The sequence below is a fragment of the Peromyscus californicus genome, unplaced genomic scaffold (genome assembly GCF_007827085.1).
Source record: "Peromyscus californicus insignis strain IS unplaced genomic scaffold, ASM782708v3 Scaffold_20__1_contigs__length_68692818, whole genome shotgun sequence".
NCBI lineage: Eukaryota > Metazoa > Chordata > Mammalia > Rodentia > Cricetidae > Peromyscus > Peromyscus californicus.
The window spans coordinates 40,907,246-40,931,794 of record NW_026294503.1 but is presented as its reverse complement, the minus strand read 5'-3'; the positions used below and the strand labels follow the sequence as shown (position 1 = coordinate 40,931,794).

Genomic DNA, 24,549 nt, shown 5'->3' with positions numbered 1-24,549 from the left:
GTCCCCGTCTAAAACCCAAAGGTCACGGCTCCCCTTCCCACTCTGTCCAGACCTTCCCTCTAACTAGGGTCCTGGCACTCAGGGTCTTGTGGCTGGGCCCTGCTCACCTCTCTCTGCAGCTTCTCCATTTCATCCAGGTACTCCTGGCGCTCCTTCTGACGGTAGGCCAGATCCTTTCGTGCCAGATGTTGCCGGAAGGCACACTGGATGATAATGGCGGCTTTGTCCTCAGCGGTTGGGGCTGGAGTGAGGAGAGCAGAGATTTTGGACCCCAGTCCTCCTTCCTAGCCACCACCCATGCAGCTTCTGGGGCCATATAGAGGACCTGAATGGTTCTCAGAAAGCATGAAGGCTGGATGCAGGGACCATGTCTGTCTCCCAACACTCAGGAGGACCTATGGAGTCCAGGAGTTTGAAACCGGCCAGGGCTATGTGGTAGACAGTGTCTCAACAGTGATAAAAATTCCTAAACAGCTGAGTCAGAATAATGCTCCCTCAGTAGAACCAGGCAGGGAAGGAGAGCCGGCCAGGCTTGAACAGGAAGTCCACATCCCCTGGGGCCTGAAAATCGCAAGCAATCTGCAGCTGGAAAGATACTGTCTGGGAGAAGTTGTAGGAAGCCTCCAGGAAAGAACATCAAAACTGACACTGGTCCTCGGGGCTCACCCACCAGAGCCAGAGGCTCAACGCATCCTCGAAGCCTGGTGGTTGCAGCTAAGCCATAAACAGCCCCCAAAGGGGAGGGTCTCAAGTGGTCTCAGTCCACAGCCCAGGACACTCAGAAGAGGCTGTGAGTCCAGAACGTGGGCCTATATAACCACACATTCAGGCCATTTTGCAGAAGTCTACCTGCTGCTGGCCTGGCACAGTGGCTTCCAGGAGCGGGGGATGGGGAAGACACCATGCAGTTCCTCCTGTCACTGGTGAGTAAAGTCATGGGGACTACTGCACCTCACTGGGTCCCTCTGTGTCCCTTCCTCTGTGTGTGTGTGTGTGTGTGTGTGTGTGTGTGTGTGTGTGTGTGTGTGTGTTTCTAGGTGGGTGGGGGGCAGCAGTGAGATCAGCAGCAGTTAGCAGAAAGCTGAAGAGTTAGAAGGATACGAGCGAGGTGTCCAGAAGTTGCTTATGCACCAAGGATAGATGAAAATCTTGTCTAACAGGGACTCCAAGACAGGCTGGGTAGACCGCCAGGATAAGTGAAAGATGAGTCAGTGGGCGTAAGGAAAGAAACAGAAAACAAGACTTAGATGGACAGACACAAAGAGATTCAGGAGCAAGAAGACTGGGCAATGTAGTACGGCTCCGCAGAGAGGGAGGGTCCCAGGTGGGTGGCCCAGTCGAGGAACAGCCTAGAGCAGAAACCAGGGAGAAAAAACCCAGAGAAACAGCATGGCACAAAGTCATCTGATTACTTTTTGCCTAGGACCTCCAGGACGCAGGCAGACTGTAGAAGGGAGAGACCATGTTTAGAGAATCAAAAAGTCCAAAACTGGAGCCAACCCCGTGGCACACACAGGAAGGTCACTTGATCCAAGGGGTTGGAGACTAACCTGGGCCACGGTGAGAGCCCCTCTCAACCATTCCCCCAAGCAAAAAGAAAACCCAGAAATTCATCTTGTGTGTTCGTGTGTGTGCAGGTGTGCATGGCTGACTGGCCAGCGATCCCAGGGACCCTCCTGTCTCTGACTCTCCAGGGCTGGAACTACATGGGTTTTGGGGATTGAACTCAGGTTCAATGTCTGTGCCGCAAGCCATTTGCTGAATGCACCATCTCCTGGTCCCCAGAAAGGAATCTTTTGATTCAGCCTTTGGTGGGTATGGTAAGCAAACCCCCTACCACCGAGCTATACCCAGGCCCTATTTTATTTTGTTTGTTTGTTTGTTTGTTTGTTTGTTTATTTATTTATTTATTTATTTATTTATTTATTTATTTATTTATTTATTTATTTATTTTCGAGACAGGGTTTCTCTGTGTAGCCCTGGCTACCTTGGAACTCACTTTGTAGCCCAGGCTGGCCTTGAACTCACAGAGATCCTCCTGCCTCTGCCTCCCTAGTGCTGGAATTAAAGGTGTGTGCCACCTCTGCCACCACCACCACCCCGATTTTTTTGTTGTTTTTGTTTTTGTTTTGTTTTGAGATAGGTCACAGCAATAAGACAAGTGACTAAGACATTTAAGATTCCTCCAAATGTTTCATTGCGAATGCAAAGGGCCTCCAAAATAGGCAACTGGAGAAAGAAGATACGATTGAAAACTAAATGATAGCCGGGCACTGGTGGCACATGCTTTTAGTCCTAGCACTCGGGAGGCGGAGGCAGACAGATCACTGAGTTCGAGACCAGCCTGGTGTACAGAGTGAGTTCCAGGACAGCAAGGACTAAACAGAGAAACTCAGTCTTGATAAACCAAAAAAAAAAAAACAAAACAAAAAAACAAACAAACAAAAAAAAAACAACCCCCCGCAAAGATGTTTGAGGAATTAAAAGGGAAGACTGAAAACTTTTATAAGAGAACTGGACCCAGTTATAAACTCTAGAGTGTAAACAAACAAAACTCAGAGATCAGAGCTCAGCGGGGGGCTGGGCATGGTGGCACAAGCCTTTAACCCCATCACTTGAGAGACAGAAATAGGTGTGTTTCTGTGAGTTCCAGAACAGCCTGGGTTACACCAAGAGACCCTCTGAAAAATAACCACAAAAGAACTCAGCTGGGGCCCAGTGTGGTGGTGGTGGTGCATGCCTTTAATCCCAGCATTTGGAGACAAGACCTAGGCAAGTGGATCTCTGTGTTCAAGACCAGCCTGGTCTACATAGTGAGTTCCAATCCAGACAGAGGGACATAATGAGATCCTGTCTCAAAACAAAACAAATTAAGAACTCAGTCAAGTGTTAAGTGGAACAGCATAATACAAAGAGCTGAAGTTAGAATTAGTAATCTAGAATAGAATATAAACGAAATATTAGGGAAAAGACAGGGACAAAAGACAATGGCTAATGCGGGTATAACTGGAATAACACATAGACTATTGATGTGGGAAGACAGTTTTTTGAGACAGGGTTTCTCTGTGTAGCCCTGGCTGTCCAGGAACTCGATTTGTAGACCAGGCTGGCCTCAAACTCACCGAGATCTGACCACCTCTGCCTCCTGAGTGCTGGGATTAAAGGTGTTTTGTTTGGTTGGAAGAGTTTTGAAAGCTAACAAAAGACATCAAGTCACGGCATCGAAATGCATTTTGAATCTCAAGAATGGTAAATACAAAAGTAAGCAAGCACCCAAAACCACAGAGTTAGAGCAAACGGCCAAAACTGAGCGGGGAGGGGAACACACTCAAAGAATCGATACATTTATTAAAGAGCAAAATAAACAGCAGTAGCACGTGTATGCTTCTGGATACAAAAGGCATGCTTCAGACGGATGGGAGCCGTGACAAATTAGACTTGTAGCTTCATGAAAGGATGAAGCCAATAAAAAGACACGTGTGACTAAATGTGCACAAAACAGTAATGCCACTATCAGATTCTATGCGAGTTACAGGTAAAATGCACACGTACAGAAACAGCATAGGACAACGACACAGCATTCCACAACACTCCGCCCGTCTCATGGCTCTGATGCTCTTTCTGCCCTCTCTTCTATGATGTGCCCGGAGCCTTGCAGAGGCCGACATAGATGCTTATGGCATCTGTGTCGCATTCAACGAGTCTCTGCAGTTACTGCTGCCCACTACAAAACAGCGAAAAGACCTTTTCTAACTGTGGTGGTTTGAACAAGAATGGGCCAATAGGCTCCTATATTTGGACACTCAGTCACCAGAAAGTGGAACTGTTTGAAAAGATTAGAAGGATTAGGAGGTGTGGCCTTTTTGGAACATGTGTGTGGTCCTGCTGGAGGAAGTGTGTCACTGAGGGTGGGCTTTGAAGTTTTAAAAGCCTGTGCCGGGCCCAGTGTCTCTCTTGGCCTGTAAATCAGGATGTACTGGGCTGGAGAGATGGCTCAGAGGTTAAGAGCACTGACTGCTCTTCCAGAGGTCCTGAGTTCAATTCCCAGCAACCACATGGTGACTCACAACCATCTGTAATGAGATCTGGCGCCCTCTTCTGGCCTGCAGTCATATATGCTGTATACATAATAAACAAACAAACAAACAAATAAATAAAATAAAAAACCAGGATGTACTATTACTTCTCCAGCACCATGTCTGCCCTTCATGTTGCTATGCTTCCCACAGTGATGATAATGGACTAAAACCCTCTGAAACTGTAAGCCAGCCCTCAATGAAATTATATATATATGAATTGCCTTGGTCATGATGTCTCTTAACAGCAACAGAACTATGACTAAGACACTAACTGAAGCTGACAGCAGCACTCATCTATGCATAAACATCATTACCTAGTCACATCACACCCATTTACCAAAACAACAGCAGTGTCTTCCCCACCAGGGTCCATGACCTCACCGCCGTGGTGTTTGGCTAGCGTCACGGTACCGGATGGGGGCTCCCTCCAGTGAGGCAGGCCTCAGATCCAACCAGAAAGCAGTTGGTTGCTCCACAACAGACCCGCCACTATTTCACCAATGGGCACATTTAGCCTGGACAGTCAGCCGGACCACGGCGTCCACAGCTGTGTTAGACTGTTGGTGACCTCCCTGCCCCAGCAGCCTGCACAGCACCTTCCAGCGTGGAAAGGCCACAGGGAGGGAGCTTCCAGATCAGCTCCAGCTTGATTTCTCCGTGTCTTCAGCAACAGGTTCTTCCCATGTAGTCCCAGTGGGCAGCCAACAGCAGTGGCATTTGAATGTATTGTTGTGGGAGCCGCGGGGGCTCCCTGACCTGCAAATCTTTGGGTGGTAGCCCACGCCTGGCACTGAAATTTTCATTTGACAATCTATAGCTTCTGGAAACAGCTTTATCTAACCACACGGGGACCTCCATTCAAACTCTTAAAAAAGGGAAGTGTTGGTTGTAAATTGGATTACCAAGTACTGGTTTCCTCGTGGCTTTTTTGTACAACCTCAGTTTGGGTTTATCCTCCCCCCACTCCCTCTTCCTGTCCCCTCCTCATTTAAGGGTTTTTTACCCCAAGTAGTCCCCATTTCATTTTCAAATCACGTGTGTTTTATTCCTCTCCTCCCCATAACCTGAAGTGTCTTTTTCCCCTCTCCTGGGCCCCTGTCTAGTTTCTAGAGCCAAAAGAGAAAAGAGTAAAAGCAACCACCAACAGGACACAGGCTTGTGGCCCCGGAGTGGCAGGGCTGGACACAGGGGGTTGTTCCATTTTGAGTTTCAGTTGAGTGGGTGCACTGGTTAGGACTCTTGCCAGCAATGAATAAGGGCTCCGTTTTGTTCAACGCCCTCCCTCACGTTTTTCATTTTTATTTATTTATTTATTTTTCTTTTCTTTCTTTTTTTTTTTTTTTGTTTTTTTTTTGTTTTTTTGAGACAGGGTTTCTCTGTGTAGCTTTGCGCCTTTCCTGGAACTCACTTGGTAGCCCAGGCTGGCCTCAAACTCACAGAGATCCGCCTGGTTCTGCCTCCCGAGTGCTGGGATTAAAAGTGTGCACCACCACCGCCCGGCTTATTTATTTTCTATTATCAGCTTGATATAGTATAAATTCTTATCCTAATAGTGAAATGTTTCATTGGGGCTTGCCCAGTAATTGAGTAAACCCAAAACTTATTATAAGCCACAGTCATTCTAGGGTCCCCCCTGCTATGTAGCCTCCCTGGTTCTGTGGGTTGTAGTCTGAATGTTCTTTGCTTTATATCTAGAATCCACTTATGAGTGAGTACATACCATGTTTGTCCTTCTGGGTTTGGGTTACCTCACTCAGGATGATTTTTTCTAGTTCCATCCATTTGCCTGCAAATTTCATGATGTCATTGTTTTTCTCTGCTGAATAGTACTCCATTGTGTATATGTACCACATTTTCTTTCTTTCTTTCTTTCTTCTTTTTTTTGTTTTTTTTGTTTTGTTTTGTTTTGTTTTGTTTTGTTTTTTGTTTTTCGAGACAGGGTTTCTATGTGTAGCTTTGGAGCCTGTCCTGGAACTCGCTCTGTAGCCCAGGCTGGCCTCGAACTCACAGAGATCCGCCTGCCTCTGCCTCCTGAGTGCTGGGATTAAAGGCATGCGCCACCACCACCCCACATTTTCTTAATCCATTCTTCAGTTGATGGGTATCTAGGTTGTTTCCAGGTTCTGGCTATTACAAATAGTGCTGCTATGAACATAGTTGAACATGTGTCCTTGTGGTATGATTGAGTGGTATGACTGGGTCTTGAGGTAGATCGATTCCCAATTTTCTGAGAAACTGCCATACTGATTTCCACAGTGGTTGTACAAGTTTGCATTCCTACCAACAGTGGAGGAGTGTTCCCTTTGCTCCGCATCCTCTCCAACATAGACTGTCATTAGTGTTTTTGATCATAGCCATTCTGACAGGTGTGAGGTGGTATCTTAGAGTCATTTTGATTTGCATTTCTCTGATGATTAAGGATGTTGAGCATTTCTTTAAATGTCTTTCAGCCATTTGTGATTCTTCTTTTGTGAATTCTCTGTTTAGCTCTTTAGCACATTTTTTAATTGGATTGTTCAGCATTTTGATGTCTAGTTTCTTGAGTTCTTTATATACTGTGGAGATCAGTCCTCTGTCAGATGTGGGGTTGGTGAAGATCTTTTCCCATTCTGTAGGCTGTCTTTTTGTCTTATTGACAGTGTCCTTTGCCCTGCAAAAGCTTCTCAGTTTCAAGAGGTCCCATTTATTAATTGTTGTGCTCAGTGTCTGTGCTGTTGGTGTTATATTTAGGAAGTGATCTCCGGTGCCAATTGGACTTGAGTTTTGTGCATAGTGACAGATATGGATCTATTTGTAATATTTTACATATTGACATCCAGTTATGCCAGCACCATTTGTTGAAGATACTTTTTTTTTCCATTGTATAGTTTTGGCTTCTTTGTCAAAAATCAGGTGTTCATATGTGTGTGGATTAATGTCAGGGTCTTCAATTCGATTCTACTGGTCTGTATGTCGGTTTTTATACCAGTACCAAGCTGTTTTTATTACTATAGCTCTATAGTAGAGCTTGAGGTCAGGGATGGTGATGCCTCCAGAGGTTGCTTTATTATACAGGATTCTTTTAGCTATCCTGGGTCTTTTGTTTTTCCATATGAAGTTGAGTACTTTTATTTCCAAGTCTGTGAAGAATTGTGTTGGGATTTTGATGGGGATTGCATTGAATCTGTAGATTGCTTTTGGTAAGATTGCCATATTTACTATGTTAATCCTACCTATCCATGAGCATGGGAGATCTTTCCATTTTCTGATATCTTCTTCAATTTCTTTCTTTAGAGATTTAAAGTTCTTATCAAAAAGGTCCTTCACTTGTCTAGTTAGTGTTATCCCAAGGTATTTTATATTATTTGTGGCTATTGTAAAGGGTGATGTTTCTCTGACTTCTTTCTCAGCCCTTTTATCATTTGTGTATAGGAGGGCTACTGATTTTTTTGAGTTGATCTTGTATCCTGTCACTTTACTGAAGGAGTTTATCAGCTGTAGGAGTTCCCTGGTATAATTTTTTGGGTCACTTATGTATACTATCATAACATCTGCAAAGTGAAAGTTTGACTTCTTCCTTTCCAATTTGTATCCCTTTGATCTCTTTTTGTTGTCTTATTGCTCTAGCTAGAACTTCAAGTACTATATTGAATAAATATGGGGAGAGTGGGCAGCCTTTTCTTGTTCCTGATTTTAGTGGTATCACTTTGAGTTTCTCTCCATTTAATTTGATGGTGGCTGTTGGCTTGCTGTAAATTGCCTTTATTATGTTTAGGTATGTTCCTTGTATTCCTGATCTCTCCAAGACCTTTATCATGAAGGGGTGTTGGATTTTGTCAAAGGCTTTTTCAGCATCTAATGAGATGATCATGTGGTTTTTTTTCTTTCAGTTTGTTTATATGGTGTATTACATTGACAGATTTTCGTATGTTGAACCATCCTTGCATCCCTGGGATGAAACCTACTTGGTCTTGGTGGATAATTGTTTTGATGTGTTCTTGGATTCGGTTTGCCAATATTTTGTTGAGTATTTTTGCATCAGTGTTCATGAGGGAGACGGGTCTGTAATTCTCTTTGTTTGTTACATCTTTGTTTTCTTGTTTGTTTGTTTTTCCATACAGGGTTTCTCTGTGTAGCCCTGGCTGTCCTGGCACTCGCTCTATAGACCAGGCTGGCCTGGAACTCATAGAGATCTGCCTGCCTCTGCCTCCCGAGTGCTGGGATTAAAGGCGTGCTCCACCATCTCCCTGCTATCAGTTGTTTTCTTGATGGTAGCCATTTTGATTGAATTGAGATGGGATGTAAGAGTTTTAGGTTTCATTTCCCTGATGGCTACTGATGTTAAACACTTTTTTAAAAAAAATCTATTGGCTGGTTTTGTTTGGTTTTTCCAGACAGGGTCTCTCTGCGTAGCCCTGGCTGTTGTAGATGTATTTCCTCTTTTAAGAATGCTCTGTTCACCCCTGGGTGGTGGTGGCACGTGCCTTTAATCCCACCACTCAGGAGGTAGAGACAGGCATATCTCTGTGAGTTTGAGGCCAGCCTGGTCTACAGAGTGACTTTCAGGACAGGCTCCAAAGCCACACAGAGAAACCCTGTCTCAAAAAAACAAAACAAAACAAACAAACAAGAATGCTATGTTCAGTCCCTTAGCCCATTTTGTGACAGGGTTGTTTGTTGATGTTCAGTTTCCTGAGCTCTTCGTGTGTTACAAAGGACTGGTCGTCTGTCTGATGTACAGCGGGCAAGGTTGCCTCCCATCCTGTACGCTGCCTCTTTGCTTGCCTCTGTTTCCTCTGCTGTAAACTCTTTAATGTCTTGAGATTCCACTTATCAATTCTTGGACCGATTTTCTGAGTAACAGCTACAAAATGGCACACTCAATTTCCAAATTCTCACAGACTGTAACAACTTCTGCCACTGCCCAAACAAATGATCCCCAAAGTCGCTTATCTCTGATTTTTTTTTTACTTTCCACTCTTTTTGTTTGTTTTCGAGACAGGGTTTCTCTGTGTAGCTTTGGAGCCTGTCCTGGATCTTGCTCTATAGACCAGGCTAGCCTCGAACTCACAGAGATCTGCCTGGCTCTGCCTCCCGAGTGCTGGGATTAAAGGCGTGTGCCACCACTGCCTGGCTCATGATCAAATTCTTTAATGTGCTCAGAACCATTCACATACTCATGCTAAGAATAAATGTAATTCATTTACAGGGACAAGTGTTATTTAGCCTCATGTATATCTTTTCAAGGTTGGCTGGGCGGGGGTGGCACACGCCTTTAGTCTCAGCACTCAGGAAGCAGAGTCAGGTGGATCTCTGTGAGTTCAAGGTTAAGCCTGAAACAAGTAACCAAAAGCAAGTAAGGTTTGTTTAAAATGAGGTATAGTTAATAGACGGCTCTTAAAACCCCCCAGAGGTCTGCTGAATATGGTATTTATAGTATTTAACAAAGGTATGCTAAAATGAATTTTAAAATTTCTTAAATAAAAAAACAAAACAAAAAATCCACCACCACCCCCAAAAAGCTTCCCATGATAAACAGAAACGCCAGCACCTGGCGGCAACCCCAAGGTCTCCAAAGAAGACGTGTGGCACAGACTATTCCACCTGGGTTGTGTTAATACAAACCACTGGGAAAAGAACTGCCCTGGGCCTCACCTACGGCCAAGGCCCTGCCCAAACGGTAGTCACTTTTGGGTTGCCCAGATAGGCTTCACCCAGGTAGGTCAGTTTTTCCGAGTTCCTCCTCCACAGGAAAATCTCTCAAACCTTCTGGGTCTGGCAGCTAAAAGGCTAATGCTGTCCTATGTGACAGCCAAAGACTGACAAACCGACCCCAACAAAACCATTGAGATTACCATGAGGGAACCTAGGCTAACCGCCCAGGTGGCAGCTAAGTCTGTCATTTTAACTGGTACAGAGATCATTTGGACCATATTTCCTGCTCTGATTTCCTTCTCGGGTCTCTGATGATGTTAACGGCTAACTGTAGCTTCATCGGTGTGACAGCAGCAAGCACCCTGCTCTCTTCATATGTGAAAATCAGACTCACAGACAGTTTACTTTGACGGCAGACTTCATAGGAAAAGAGACAAACTCACAAAACAGGTTTCAATGTAACTTCTTACCACTCTTTACTTAAAGGAGCTTGCTTTGCAATGCCTGCTCTCAGTTATCAGCCACTTTTGTCTCCCGGTTAATGATTGGAGGGAAAAGAAAAAGTTTGAGGTTCAGAGTTTTAACATTAATCAATGGAGTTCCCATAAGCTATTAATCTAGCTCTGGCAAAGTACTGGCCACTGTCATCATAGTCACAAGCTCAAAAATTTAAATTCCCTTTGGTTGTTTTCTAAGTATATCTTTAAAAGTGCTTCTCCAGGGGGCTCAGCGGTTAAGAGCACTGGCTGCTCTTCCACAGGACCTAGGTTCAAATTTCAGCATTCATATGGCAGCTCACAACTGTCTGAAACTCCAGTTCCAGGGGATCCAGAACCCTCACACAGACATACATACATACAGGCAAAACACTAATGCTGTGGAATATTCCTTTACACTGTGTGAATATATGTCACTGTGATTGGTTTAATAAAGAAGCCGACTGGCCAATAGCTGGGCAGGAAGAGATTGGGCAGGAGAGCCGGACCAGGAGAATGCTGGGAGGAAGAAGGAAGGAGTCTGGAGTCACCAGCCAGACGCAGAGGAAGTAGGAGATGATAGTGCCGTGTTGAAATAAGGTACCACCACGTGGCAGAATGTAAATAAGAAATATGGGCTAATTTAAAATGCAAGCGTTAGTTGTAACAAGCCTGAGCTATTGGCTGAGCATTTATAAGTAATAATAAGTCTCCCTGTCGGTTATTCGGGAGCTGGCAGACAGGACACTGCCTACACACTGATGCTCATTAAAAAAAAAAAAAGTTTCTCTTAAAAAAAAATAAGTAAGAGCCAGGCATAGTGGCACATGACTTTAATTCCAGGAGGCAGAGGCAAGTGGATCTCTGAGTTTGAGGTCAGCCTGGTCTATAAAGTGAGGGTCTACAGGCAGGACTACACAGAGAAACCTTGTCTTGAAAAACAAAACAAGGAAGCTGGAGAGATGGCTCAGAGGTTAAGAGCACTGACTGCTCTTCCAGAGGTCCTGAGTTCAATTTCCAGCAACCACATGGTGGCTCACAACCATCTGTAATGAGAACTGGTACCCTTTTCTGGCCTGCAGTCATACATGCTGTATACATAATAAATAAATAAATCTTTAAAAAAACAAAAGAAAAGAAAAACAAAAGTGCTTCTCATCATGCTGAAAACATATCTCTCTAATCTATACACCCAGCCCTCTTGACAGAGGGAAGAGTGTTCATGATTTTAACCAGAACCATCCTTTTGGGTCCCCAAGCTTTTGCTGCGGCTCAAAGGCATGTGTCTACTCCAGCTGTTTGAAGACACTGTAAACGGCTTTTACTGCAATGGGGATTTCACTATAGAGTACAGTGTTAATGTTAATATATCTAAAGCTTTCATCTCTTTTCGTAAACTCAAAAAATTCATGTGAGCTTCGGGAAGTCACAACTTGGATCCACGTGTCACAGGTCAAACAGACTCCAGATAACTCCTGTCAGTCAACAGATGACTAAGCTTTCCTGCCTACTGCCTAACCCTGAGGATGGAGCTCTCTCTCTCTCTCTCTTTACTTCCACACTCCCAACTACCAAGACCACAGGCCTGGAAATTTCAAGTGTATACCCAGGGTAAAGACTTTCCCCGCTAAACTCCTTAATTACCCTCTGTTCTTCGTCTAGATCTGTCCCGGCAGATTTCCAATCAGCTGCAGACTGCAAACTGCTCCCGAACTGTCTGCAACGTGCCAGGCCCAGGTCATCTCCTCACTCCAGGCATTGACCAGCATTCCAGCCTTCCTGTCCCCCCCCCCCCACCATCACTCTCTAATTTCAGCTTAGAAACAGTTAAAGAAGAGATTACTTGGCACTTTATCATCAACAAAAAGGCTGGAATGTCGAGTCCAAAAATGGCTAATTGTGGAGCCTATAAGATACTAAAGCACGTGCTGGCCTCCAGCTCTCTCAGCATCTCAGAGTCCATGTTGGCATCTTGGTTCCTCTCACTCCGCCCCACCATCCACAGAACTGCTCCAGCTCCTAGGCTTCCCTTCCCCCAGCTCCTCATTCCTATATACGCTGCCATTTCAGCTATGTGTTCTCGGCCCCCTCTCTCTTGGTCGTCTCTTCTCTTCCTCTCTCACTCTCCTGGTCTCTCTCCCTTCTCACTGCCCAGTTCACTCTGCAGGCCATGTTGAGTGTACACTTTCTCTCTCTGCTCTGCGGTCTGTCTACACATTCCCGATGCCGTTACAATAAAAAACCTTCCCCTCAACCATACCTTGGAGCAGTCATGCCCTCACTTTATATACACTACCATCCCTTTTAGAATGGAAATGTACAGTCTATGCCCTTGTATGATGGAAGTATGTAATTTGCTTTTATATTTTACAGGAGTTACAATTAAGAGATTGCCTTGAGTCTCAGAAGAGACTTTGGACCTTTTTTTGATGTTGTTGTCTTTCTGTGTAGTTCTGGCTGTCCTGGAGCTCACTATGTAGACCAGGCTGGCTTCGAACTCACAGGGATCTGCCTGCCTCTGCCTCCCAGGTGCTGGGATTAAAGGCTTGTGCCCGGCTCTGATTTTGGACTTTAAAACTACGATATTTTGAAAGACTATGGGGACTTTTGAAATCAGGCTAAATACATTTTTTGCATTATGATATGGTCATGGTCCAATGGGAGTCAAGTATACATTTGAATGAGAAGATTCTCCCACACAGACTCATGTATCTGAACACATGGCTCCCAGTTGGTGGTGCTGTTTGGGGGGTTTAGGTGGTACAGCCTCGCTGGAAGACAAAACATCACTGGGAGCAGCTTGAGATCAGACGGCCGCGCCTGCTTCCAGTTTGCGCTCTCTGCTTCACACCTGTGGTGGAAGATGCGGTAAGCCCTCAGCTTCCTGTTCCTGCCGCCGCCATATCTTCTTCTCCTTGCCGCCATGCTTCCCTGCCACGATGGACTCTCTCTGGAACAAAATCCAAACGAAACTCTTCCTTCTATAGGCTCCCTCGGTTGTGTGGTATTTTATCACGATAACAGAAAAGTAAAACACCTTCTAAAAGTTTATATATCAGCTCTTCTGATTTTTCAAATTGCCCCTATCTATCTATCTATCTATCTATCTATCTATTTTGTTTGTGACAGAGTCTCATTATGTAGCCTAGCCTCAAACACTTGATCCTCCTGCCTCAGCCTTCCAAGTGCTGGTATTACAGGCGTGTGCCACCACGTCCAGCAAATTGCAGAAAATCTTGGAAAATGTGGGTTTGAGTGGATTCATATAACTTAAACTCATGTTGTTAAAGGGTCAAGTGTACTTTAAATAGAGGCCTGGGGTACAGTTCAGTGCGAGGGAATATATAGTCACTGTGGTGGGGAGGGGTTATCAAACTCTCCAAATTCTCCAATCAAAAGAACGAACGCAGGAGCAGCACTGGCTACTCTTCCAGAGAACTCAGGTTCAATCCCTAGCACCCAGACAACCAGACAGCAATGGCAGCTCACAACCATCTGAAACGCTGGGTTTTGTTGTGTTTGTTGTTGTTTGTTTGTTTGTTTTTGGTTTTTCAAGACAGGCTTTCTTCGTGTAGCTTTGATGCTTGTCCTGGATCTCGCTCTGTAGACCAGGCTGGCCTCAAACTCACAGAGATCCGCCTGGCTCTGCCTCCCGAGGGCTGGGATTAAAGGCGAGCGCCACCAACGCCCCACAAAACTCTGGTTTTCTGGACTTTATGGGCACTGCACATCTGGTGCACAGGCATACATGCAGGCAAAACACGCAAACACATAAGAAATAAAGGACTGAGCTGAGCATGATGGCATATGCCTGTATCTCCTAAACTCAGGTGACCAAGGCAGGAAGGTCATGAGTTCAAGGCCAATATGAGCTACATAGAATAATTCTTCCTGAAGAAAAATTTTAAAAGAGAGATTATCTCAATAGATAAAAGCACATGGTCTAAATACATATCAGCAAAAGACTCACTTTAGATCCAAATACACAGATAGTTGAAAGTATACTGCTGTCCTGTGCAGCTTCTCCTTGGCACCCTAGCTGGGGCCAATGAGGGCAGGAAGAAAGGGCAGACACATGTGCAGAAAAGCTGGGGTCAGAGGAGTAGCTGCGCTCTGGTGGAGTTCCACCTGCTGCTGCTGCTGCCGCTGCACCCTGGAGCGGCGTGTTTACTGCGCTGCTTGTGCGCAGCACAGGGAAGAGGGCTTAGCTCGTCTCAGACTGTAAAGACCAGGACGACGACGACGAGGCTGTGGATGCTAGTGTTACACACACTGAGCAACTGTGCCTTCGTACACACACACCCACACGTAGACCACAGGAAGAAGGCTTTGCCATTCTCTAGCCTGGCCCACATGGGGATAGGGGCTTTGTCAGTTTCCCACGGGTCTGAGTCCGTGGCCCTTGTCATGGCTGTGCCCAGGTTAACAACGCCACATCCATTCAGAACTTCCGCTTGCTCAGAGCTTCCTCCACTCCCTACAAAGGGGTATTTCAACAACCAGGAACCCAAAGAAAGTGGCGGTGGGACCGACAGTGAGATGGCTCAGCGGGCAAGGGTGCAAGCTTACCACCAAGTATGAGGACCTGAGTTCAACCCCCGGAATCCAGAAGTACCCAAATAGTGTAATGAGAGAACCAACTCCCCCAAGCGGTTCTCTGACCTCCACACATGCACTGTGGAAAACATGTGCTTGCCTACACACACGCACACATACACACACAAACACACATACAAATAAAATAAATAGAAATCTTTAATATAAGAAAACATGAGGGCCTATGTTATTAGCAGATGAAACAAACTTTAAATTAAAAAGATATAGTCAGGTGGTGGTGGCTCATGCCTTTAATCCCAGCACTCGAGAGGCAGAGGCAGGCAAATCTCTGTGAGTTCAAGGCCAGCCTGGTCTACAGAGTGAGTTCCTGGACAGCCAAGGCTACACAGAGAAATCCTGTTTTGAAAAACCAATATATATATACAAAGACAATGTAGCCAGACAATGGTGGTGCACACCTTTAATCCCAGCACTCAGAAGGCAGAGGCTAGGCTGATCTCTAGGTTCAAGGCCAGCCTGGTCTACAGAGCTCCAGAACAGTCAGAGCTATGTAGAGAGACCCCCACCCCCACCCCCCAAAAAAACCCTTATGTGGTCAGTGGTAAAGGAGCTTGCCTGATAATCTAAGTTTGATCCCCGGAGCCCAAATGATAGAAGGAGAGAATTAGCTTCCACAAGTCGTCCTCTGACTTCGATATGTGGGCTGTGGCATGTATGCACCCATATACATACAAATAGATTAAGAAAGTAATAGAAACACTAAAAACCTGTTGCTGTAGATACCATATATTGCAGTCACAGGACACCTAAAAATCAAGCTGGAGCTGATCTGGAAGCTCCCTCCCTGCTGGTTTGGCCTTTCCGCGCTGGAAGGTGCTGTGCAGGCTGCTGGGGCAGGGAGGTCACCAACAGTCTAACACAGCTGTGGACGCCGTGGTCCAGCTGACTGTCCAGGCTAAATGTGCCCATTGGTGAAATAGTGGCGGGTCTGTTATGGAGCAACCAACTGCTTTCTGGTTGGATCTGAGGCCTGCCTCACTGGAGGGAGCTTCCATCTGGTACCGTGACGCTAGCCAAACACCACGGCTGTGAGGTCATGGACCCTGGTGGGGAAGACACTGCTGTTGTTTTGGTAAATGGGTGTGATGTGACTAGGTGATGATGTTTATGCATAGATGAGTGCTGCTGTCAGCTTCAGTTAGAAAAGCTTTTGTTGCTGTTTTGTAGTGGGCAGCAGTAACTATAGAGACTCATAATTGGTCAGAGTGCTGAGGCTAAGTGACTATTGAAGGCTCAGCCATAAGCAGGACATCTATATCATCCTCTGCAAGGCTTGGGGAGCATTGCGGAAGAGATGGAAGAAATAACGTCATCAGTGAAAAGGGGGGACTGCTGTATGATGAAGTCTTCCAGGCAGGACATGGATATTAGAATGTTTTGTTTTGTTTTATTTTGTTTTTTGTTTCTCAAGACATGGTTTCCCTGTATAGCCCTGACTGACCTGAAACTAACTCTGGAGACCAGGCTGGCCTCAAACTCACAGAGATCCACCTGCCTCTGCCTCCTGAGTCCTGGGATTAAAGGCATGTGCCACCACCGCTCAGCTAGGATATTATAATCTTAACTCACAGTAGTGATTATCTACATAAGACCTGCACAAGATTGGGTCCATCAACATCCTGCCATGCAGTGTGGGGAGGGGACTCAATGCCCCACTCTGAGACCTATGGTCAGTTCATGATTGCTGGGGAAAGGAGAGACATTTTATTCATTGGTATAGCCACTGGTAAGGTGCCCATGCTCCTGTACATAGTCGCTCACTCACACGCCTATAAGCAACCCTAGAGAAATGGTCTCTCTCTCTCCCCCCCCTCCCCCTCTCTCCCCCCCTACACACACACGCACACGCACGCACACACTCATGCACACACATATTCATGCACACTCTCATGCAAACACACTCATGCACACACACACACACCATATGAAAGTAGAAGGGGGAGTGGTTGGAAAGAAGATGGGGATTAGTGGAGGGGAGAGGGGACAAGAGAGAGTAATGGGGGGGATATGCTCAAAATACATTACATATCAATATGAAAATGTCAGCATGTAGTCACTATGCAATTATCTATAAGTAATATGTGCTAATAGAAACATAAAAAGGCTTAAAAGAGGATGAAACAGAACATTATATAATCAAAAGATTTAACGCATGCCAGTTCTAAGTATGCATGCATGTAATGATGACCCACCAATGTTCAGAAAAAAGTCTCAGAGTCAAGGAGGAAACATCCCTACAAGGGTAGCTGGGAGCTGCTGTGTCCCCAACCCAAGCAGAACACCAGACAGAAGTAGGAGGAGAAATAGAGTTCTTAACATAAGAGAGCCATGGGACCCAGTGCAGCACTGCCCAACACCCACAAGCACACAATGCCCAAGTGCACAGGGGACATCATCTTGGAACATGGGGCAGGCCGCAGAATGAGTCTCCATGACTCCTTTGCAGAACATGTGCCCTGCCACTGGGCTCCACTTGTCCTCGGAGGCAGACGTGAGACTGGGGCACCTGCCCTGACCCGTGGGATGACGTAGAGGCTGATGACAGAAACAGAACAAAAATGGAAATGCATAGAATGTGAGAGTGAAGATACAGCTTTTGTTTGTTTGCTCCGTTTGGTTTTTCCAGGCAGGGTTTCTCTGTGTAGCCTTGGCTGTTCTAGAACTCACTCTGTAGGCCAGCCTGGCCTTGAACTCAGAGATCTGCCTGCCTCTGCCTCCTGAGTGCTGGGATTAAAGGTGAGCACCACCACTGCCCAGCGAGCTTCTTAAACAAGGAATCAGAGACAAAATCACAAGGGAGATTAGAAAATGCTGAGCAGTAGGTGAAAACACAACACCCCACAATCTACCAGGTCAGAAAAGCAGTGCTGAAGGGAATTAGACATTTAATATTACGTTACTAAAGAAGACAGGTCTCAAACCAGCAGCCCACCTTTGTGACCTAAAGAACAAGAAAGAGAAAACTAAACTAAACTCAAAGACAGCGGAGGGGAGGAAAATAAAGATTAGACAGAAAGCAAACGGAAACAACAAAATTCAATGAGACCAAAAGTTGGTGTTTTAACTATCAACACGCTGTGTGTGGTGGTGCACACCTTCAACCCTAGTGCTTGGGAAGCAGAGGCAAGCAGATTAGAGAGTTCAAGGCCAGCCTGAGTTCCAGGTTAGCCGGTGCTATGTAGTGAGATCCTGTCTTAAAAAAAAAAATTAATAAACCTTTAACTATCTAGACAAAGAAAAGGAGAAAGGATATAAACAGTAAGATTAAAAATGAAAGTGGGAGTGGCTGAAGAGAAGGCTGAGGAGTTAAAAAGCACTTGCTGCTTGCGGGAGACCTGGGTTCGGTTCCCAGCACCCACATCAGGCCTCTCACAACGGCCTGCACTTTCAACTCCAGGGAACCCATCCCTCTCTTCCGGCCTCTGTACCGGCGGCACCTTCATGATTCATACACATAACTGAAAATAAAAACTAAAACCTTTTTTTAATAGGAAAAAATGAAAAGGGGATCGTGGTACTGATTCTGCAAAAATAAAAATTACTATAAGGGAATGGGTGTAAGTCAGGATAGACTCATGGGTGGTAAAGAGATTGAATTCTCTCTCCCAGCAGGGTCTGGAGAGGTAGTTCAGTAGTCAAGAGCACCTACTAGTCTTCCAGAGGACCTGGGTTTGGTCCCTAGCACCCATGTGGAGGAGTTCATAGCTACCTGTAACTCCAGTCTCAGGGGTCCAATGTCTCTGGACTCTGTGGGCACCACATTTACATGCTCATACTATCCCCACATATGCATAACTTTAAGTAATAAAAGTACATTCTTAAAAGGTAAGGGGCCACGGTGAAAAGCTATTACTGCTCTTCCAGAGGCCCCAGAGCTCTGTTCTTCGCACCCACATTGGGTGCCTTAAAACCACTGTAGTTTCTGCTCCAGGAGACCCAATGCCTTCGAGCCTCAGCAACCACCTGCATGCACACGGTGCACATAAATGTAGGCAGGCATACATATAAATACATTCAATAAATAAATCTGAAGAAGAAATTATGAAGCCAGAGCGAGTCCCCTAATACTAAAGCCAGGCAAAAGAAACCACAAGAGAATCCAGATCAGCACCTCTTAGGAACATGAATGCTGACTCCCTGGCCAAGCTGAAAGTACTTTCTAGAAAGCCCACATGCATTCCTGGCACCCCAGCAGTAAATGCTCCTGAGTCTGGCCTGCCCAACCACTGAAGGTCTTCCAGGTTGTGCAAATTTAGGGGCAACACAGGGGGTGCTGCACTATGAGAAACGCCACTGGTCCTTCTGGAGGACGCTGATTCCTCCTCCTCTGTGGCCTCCCCCGTGGTCTGAGTCTGTGCTGGGAACTGCATCCCCACACATTTGTCTTCGCTTGAGTCTCTTTGGCCCTGAGCTATACAGAACCCAGGTCAATGCATCAGGCATAAACACTAGAACAGCCTACAGACCTCACACGTATCCCGTCCTCAGGACAAGGCTCAGTCTCCTTATCCTGGCACCTGAGGATGGGAATGGAGGAGGTTCACAAGTGACAGGGTTGTTCACCAGCAACGCAGCTGCAATATCTCCCAGCGTCGCGCGCACACACACCCTGTGGCTGCTCTGAGAACTTTGGGAGGGAGAGGCCAAGGGCAAGCCAGGGCAACAACCCGCTGAAAGCAGGCATCATCATCATCAGTGAGACCTGGAAACCGGGCAGGGAAAGTATCGCACACCGAGGCCGTCTGGAATGGGTCCAGGCATCAGCCACTGGGAGCACTGTGGATGGAGGGACTCTGGGGTGAGCTCAGAGGAACTTGGCTGGCTGTGCTGGCTTCAGGACACCCAAAGAGGAGTTGGGTGGTATCTGAAATGGGGTCGAGGTGCTGGTGGTGAGACCTTAACCTAATTGTTAGGTTGGGAACCTTGGGAACACCGAGCAGAGCCGGGGCCAGAGCCAGGAGGTGAGCAGGCCGAACAGATCCGGTCCTGTCCATAGGTGCTGGGGTCCAGGAAGCAGGCACAGGACTCCAGACTCCACGGTGGGACTCCCCGAGCGTGGCCCATGACTGGATCAATTTACTGCCGCCAGAGGGCGATGTGCTCAGGGCAGGAGACTCGTGCTGACTTTGTGAGGCCGACCAGAGAGCCCCGGGCTAAAAAGGCATAGGAAGGGGATTTCTTTGCGTGCTTCTGGCCTACTGCATAGATTATATGCACACACACATAGATATACAAATGCACACACGCCCTCGCACATTCATGCATGCACACATGCGCATACATAGATACGCATACCATGCATGTCTGGGCCCAAGGCAGTCCCTTACTGCTGGCCCACCCCTTAGCAGAGGTAGGAGACCCAGGATCTCACCTGCAGGGGCCTTGGGGTCCTCAGAATAGGACTCTTTGGCCGGCTGGCCTGTCTTCTTCTGCACCTGGCGATTCTCCCTCGGCTTCCCTGAGGGAAGGTGGTAGAAGTGTTAGGATGCGAGTTGTCCCTCACCCCATCAACTTCAGGTGGCATTTATGGGACACCAGCTAGGCTTGTTCCTAGGCTATTAGGGGAGGCCTCATGAGGCCAGCACATGCCACAACTTTAATGAGCAGCGTCTTCCAACAGCAAATACATCTTAGCCTGGTAACATCAAGAACCAACAGACACACCTACCCCTGTACCTGGAGCTGAAACCCCAGGCTTGGGCATGTGAAGCCCCTAAAAAGTGTGCCCCTCATTGTCCTGACTGCTGTCTCCCACCCAAACAATGCCTCTGCCATTCTCCACGCCCTTCAGCAGAGCCTCTGTCCAGCTCTGCTCCAGACAGGTGCTCTCCTTCCTTCCTTCCGATCCTGAGGTGCCTAGGCAGGGGCAGGATGGATGGGGGTGTGTGCTGGGCAGGGCTGGGCCAGGCAAACCAGTCTGGCCAGTGAAGTGAAGCAGAGCTGGCTGGGATGAGGCCCTGGGCGTGGGTGTGAGTCAGCGGGCTGGGGCTGGGGAACCACTGGGGAGGATGTCACCTGGAGCGACGCCTCGAAACGGGAGGTCTGGGAAGAAAGGCTCAGATGAGAGTTGGTCCTGGACCCCCAGCTCCACCCCTGGGACTAACAGGTGGGCCTTGGAAGGGTCCCTTGGGCCTTGTTTTAATTCAGAGGGGGAGCTGGATTCCCAGTCATGGCAGTAGTCAGGTCCCACACCCCATCCTAGGAGACAAGCTAGACTCTTCTTTTTCTAGGCTTTTGAAGGCTCAGTGTCTTCACCAGCCCACAGTGTGGCCCAAGTGGTTCATACTGGGGCTATGGTGGCCTTTCCTCTCTGGCAAGTTCCCCAGGCAAGCTCCCCAGCAGGGTTCATCTGGGTAGGCTTGGGGCTCCAGCGGTCAGTTGGGTTGGGATGGTCTATGGCCAGTGAGGGTCTGGGCATTTGGGGCTGGTGCATTTGAGATGCAGCTCTTGCCTCTGTGGACAGTTTGAGTTTCCCGCGACTGAGGGTGGGGTGAAAGGGTGGGGGGCCTTGGTGATGCCCAGGCAGGACCGGGCACGTCCTCAAGCGGCAGTCTAGCTACTGAGAGCCGCCCCCAGTTTCTTCGTCTCCTTCCCAGTCTGGCCAGTGAAGTCTGTGGTCTGTAAAGTCCCGCACCCTGTGTCAGCACGTTAGTCAGCCTCCTGGGCTAGGGTGAGCCACCGAGCCGCCAAAGTCCCTATAAACTCCCTGGTGTGACCCAGTGCCACAGAGTGGGGCCTGTGGGGCCTATGGGCAGAGCCAGGGCCCTGTGCTGTGCTGCGGACACCGGGCCAAGGGGAAGCGCAGCCATTTGGGGCAGCAGGAACAGAGAGGGCTGAGCCTGGCTGAGAGCAAGCAGGCTCTCTGGGATGTCCTCTGAGCTCCCCGACAAGGCCAGTGGATGAGCCAGGCCCCTGGGGAGCAGACATCTGGTGAAAGAAGTTCTGGATCCAGGGCCATGTCTGGGAAACGAGGTCGAGCTCGAAAGCCCCGAGGCAAGAGGGTGGGCAGGGCCCAGCGGGCAGCTGGGCAGCAGCGCCCCGAGGCTGAGCCCCCGCCCCCCGACACAGGGGGCCCTCAGGACCAGGTGGGGGTGGCCCTGACAGGGCACGTGACCAGCACTCAGCTGGCTCCTCAGGGACACTCCAGGGCCACCAGGCCAGAGCAGCCACAGGCAGCCTGGAGGCCAGTTCAGGCCACTGCTGTGGAATCCAAGCTGGTGCTGGCCCCTGAGCACATGGAGGGCTGTGGAGCCGGGGGCCCCATGCCAGCCCTGGGCCCCGAACTGCTGAGACTCCACGAAGTCCAGCTGTGCCTAGCCCAGGAGCAGCTGCTGCTGGAGGACCGGAGGCGGCAGGTCCAGCTGCAGATGCAGCTGTGGCAGGAGGAGCAGCTGTGGCTGCAGCAGCTGCAGGAGGAGCAGCTGTGGCTGCAGCAGCTGCAGGAGGAGCAGGCCTGGGTGCACATGGAGGGGCTGCAGCTGGCTGTGGCCCTGGAGCAGCTCCGGAGTGAGGGTCTCGAGGCCCTGCAGACTCAAGGCCAGGTAAGGCCTAGAGGGCTATGGGCAGGGGCGTGGGCAGTCTGAAGGGACAGTGGACACCCAAGCATCTTACAGATGTGTGGGGGCTGGGAACCTCTGGGGGCCTGTATGCCTGGAGGGGCTGGCGCCCACTACACAGAATCTTGCCCGGACAAAGGACAGCAAGCCTGCCCAGACCACACAATGCTTGGCAGGCAGAGGCCATCGAGGGAGGGAACTTGTTTGGGGATGGAAGGTGTCAGGGGACCAGGACAAGTAGCTATAGGAGCTGTCCAGGGCAGTAGGCAGAGTAAGGTGTGGGGTGAGGGCTGGGTGCACAGCTGACAGACAACAGCAGAAATGAGGAACAGTCCCCACCCCAACTATCCTGGACAGCTTCTCGTCCGGTCCAGCGGCCCTGCCCCCTGTTTACTGCAGCTTGGCGCCCAGGGCTTGAGATCACAGAGGCGGCACGCAGTGCTGGGGCCCATTATCCTCATTCCAGGAGGAAGACTGGCCTCAGACGCAGCTGGGTCTATTTTGGGCAACTAGGATTTCACCCCAGGGTGGTGGTGTGGAGTCACCACCGCCTGCCAGCTCCAGGTCTAAGATGCCGGGCTGCATCGAGGTCTGGGTGGGCACTCTTGCAGCAGGCACACACTCCAGGCAAGTCTGGGTGCAGAGCCCACGAGACAGCCTGGAAGATGTTCACAGCTGTGGCAGAATGGATGGCACTCAGAGCGAAAGGGTGATAAAGGCTGAATGAAGGAGGGTAGACGCAGGGAGCGCGCTCACGTGGGGTGGGGGTGGGGTTGGGGTGTCCATCTCCTGATGCTCTGCAGAAGCCAGGCCAGTCTAGTTGTAACCTTTCAGTGCTATCTATGGTGAGGTGGTCTGAAGGGGAAAGGCTGAGGCGGGATGATTGTGGAATGAGGAGGAGTGGACAACCACGTATCATGAAGATTCCCAACTTAGATTCAAGCCCTGCTCTTTTTTAATATTGGTTTTTGTTGCTGTTGTTGTTGTTTTCAAGAGAGTTTCTCTGTGTAGCCCTGGCTATCCCGGAACTCACTCTGTAGACCAGGCTGGCCTCGAACTCAGAGATCCCCCTGCCTCTGCCTCCCAAGTGCTGGGATTAAAGGCATGTGCCACCGCCGCCCAGCTTCAACATTGTTTTTAAGCTATCTGCCCCTCCAATCTCCTCTTGACCCCTATCCTACCTCCAGGGGCTCTAACATTGTGCTCTTCTGAGTCCCATGCCCACTCCCCACCCGAGCTCTAGAGGTCCAGGCTACACTGCATATCTGGGCTTTAAGCCGTCAAATCTATCGTGCCCAAGCCCAGCTGAATGATCCCTTGAAGACTCCTTGGAGAGAAGGGTTTCTCAGAGGAACCCTATGTACCTAGGTCTCAAGGTCAGTGTTGGGGCGGTGCCCTGGAGGTCAGAGGGTGCACTCACCAGCAGCAGCTCGAAGCTTGGGCCCAGGGAGGGGCGCCTGTCCCTTCCCTGCTGCAGCAGCTTTGGCTCCCCCCTTCTTACTGCTCATGCTCCTGGGGGGCAGGAAGAAAAGTCCAGGGAGGGTATGTTCAGAAGGGTAGAGGACAAGGCAGCAAACATACTGCGCTGGCCCTGGATGAGCATGCAGCAGGAGCACAGACCTCCAGCACACTTCCCATCCAATCTCTTGGTCTACCTGCCTGCCCCTGATTATCTGAGTATGTGTCCAGTGGGCCTGAGCAAGGATGCCTGGCAAGAATGTCTCTCTTTATGCTTGTGTGCCTGTCCTCTACAATCCTGGCTCAGCCCACCCTGCTGGAATCCACAGATCTACGTTCTGGCACCAGTTTCTAAATCACGGGACTGCCAGCTGATCAGCCTGGGCTGTGCAGACATACCTTCAACTGCCCTCAACCCATGGTCCGCTGAACCCAACCCCTCCCCACCCTCGAACCCCCTCTCCTTGTCTGGTTCTGGAAGCAATGCCCTTCCCCCTAGTATCCAAGGCTGGCCCCCATTCATTCCCCTAGGAAGAGTCTTCTTTCCACTTCGGCCTGAGTTAGGGTCTTCCAGTATCCTAGAACCCCTCACAGGGCCCAATGAATAGGAAGCCCGGGTAGTGCAGTCTCCGACTCCATACACCTACGTTCCCACCCCGCTGGTGCCACAGGAACATTTGGAAATGGAGTTAATGAAATGTTATCCTGAAGATAGGACCACAAAGTGAC

At 48.5% G+C, this 24,549-nt stretch overlaps 1 protein-coding gene and 1 long non-coding RNA gene across 3 annotated transcripts in view; one reads left to right on the top strand and one right to left on the bottom strand.

Annotated features, from left to right (window-relative positions):
* The window catches only part of Iqank1 (IQ motif and ankyrin repeat containing 1), a 30,288-nt gene extending 6,417 nt beyond the window's left edge, over window positions 1–23,871 (bottom strand). The window contains exons 1-3 of the mRNA XM_052748081.1: window positions 23,783–23,871; window positions 20,178–20,264; window positions 108–241 (exon numbers count right to left, since the gene is read on the bottom strand). Coding sequence (XP_052604041.1) covers window positions 108–241; window positions 20,178–20,264; window positions 23,783–23,870 — 309 coding nt within the window. The 5' untranslated portion in view covers window position 23,871. The remainder of the gene's footprint in view (window positions 1–107; window positions 242–20,177; window positions 20,265–23,782) is intronic.
* On the top strand, window positions 160–13,238 carry LOC128116640 (uncharacterized). Of its 2 annotated transcripts, XR_008220546.1 has the most exons (3): window positions 160–923; window positions 1,695–1,811; window positions 11,852–13,238. It is a non-coding gene; the product is annotated as an uncharacterized LOC128116640 (long non-coding RNA). The 2 variants fall into 2 exon arrangements; XR_008220547.1 differs by lacking the exon at window positions 1,695–1,811.
* Window positions 23,872–24,549: the final 678 nt, after the last annotated feature.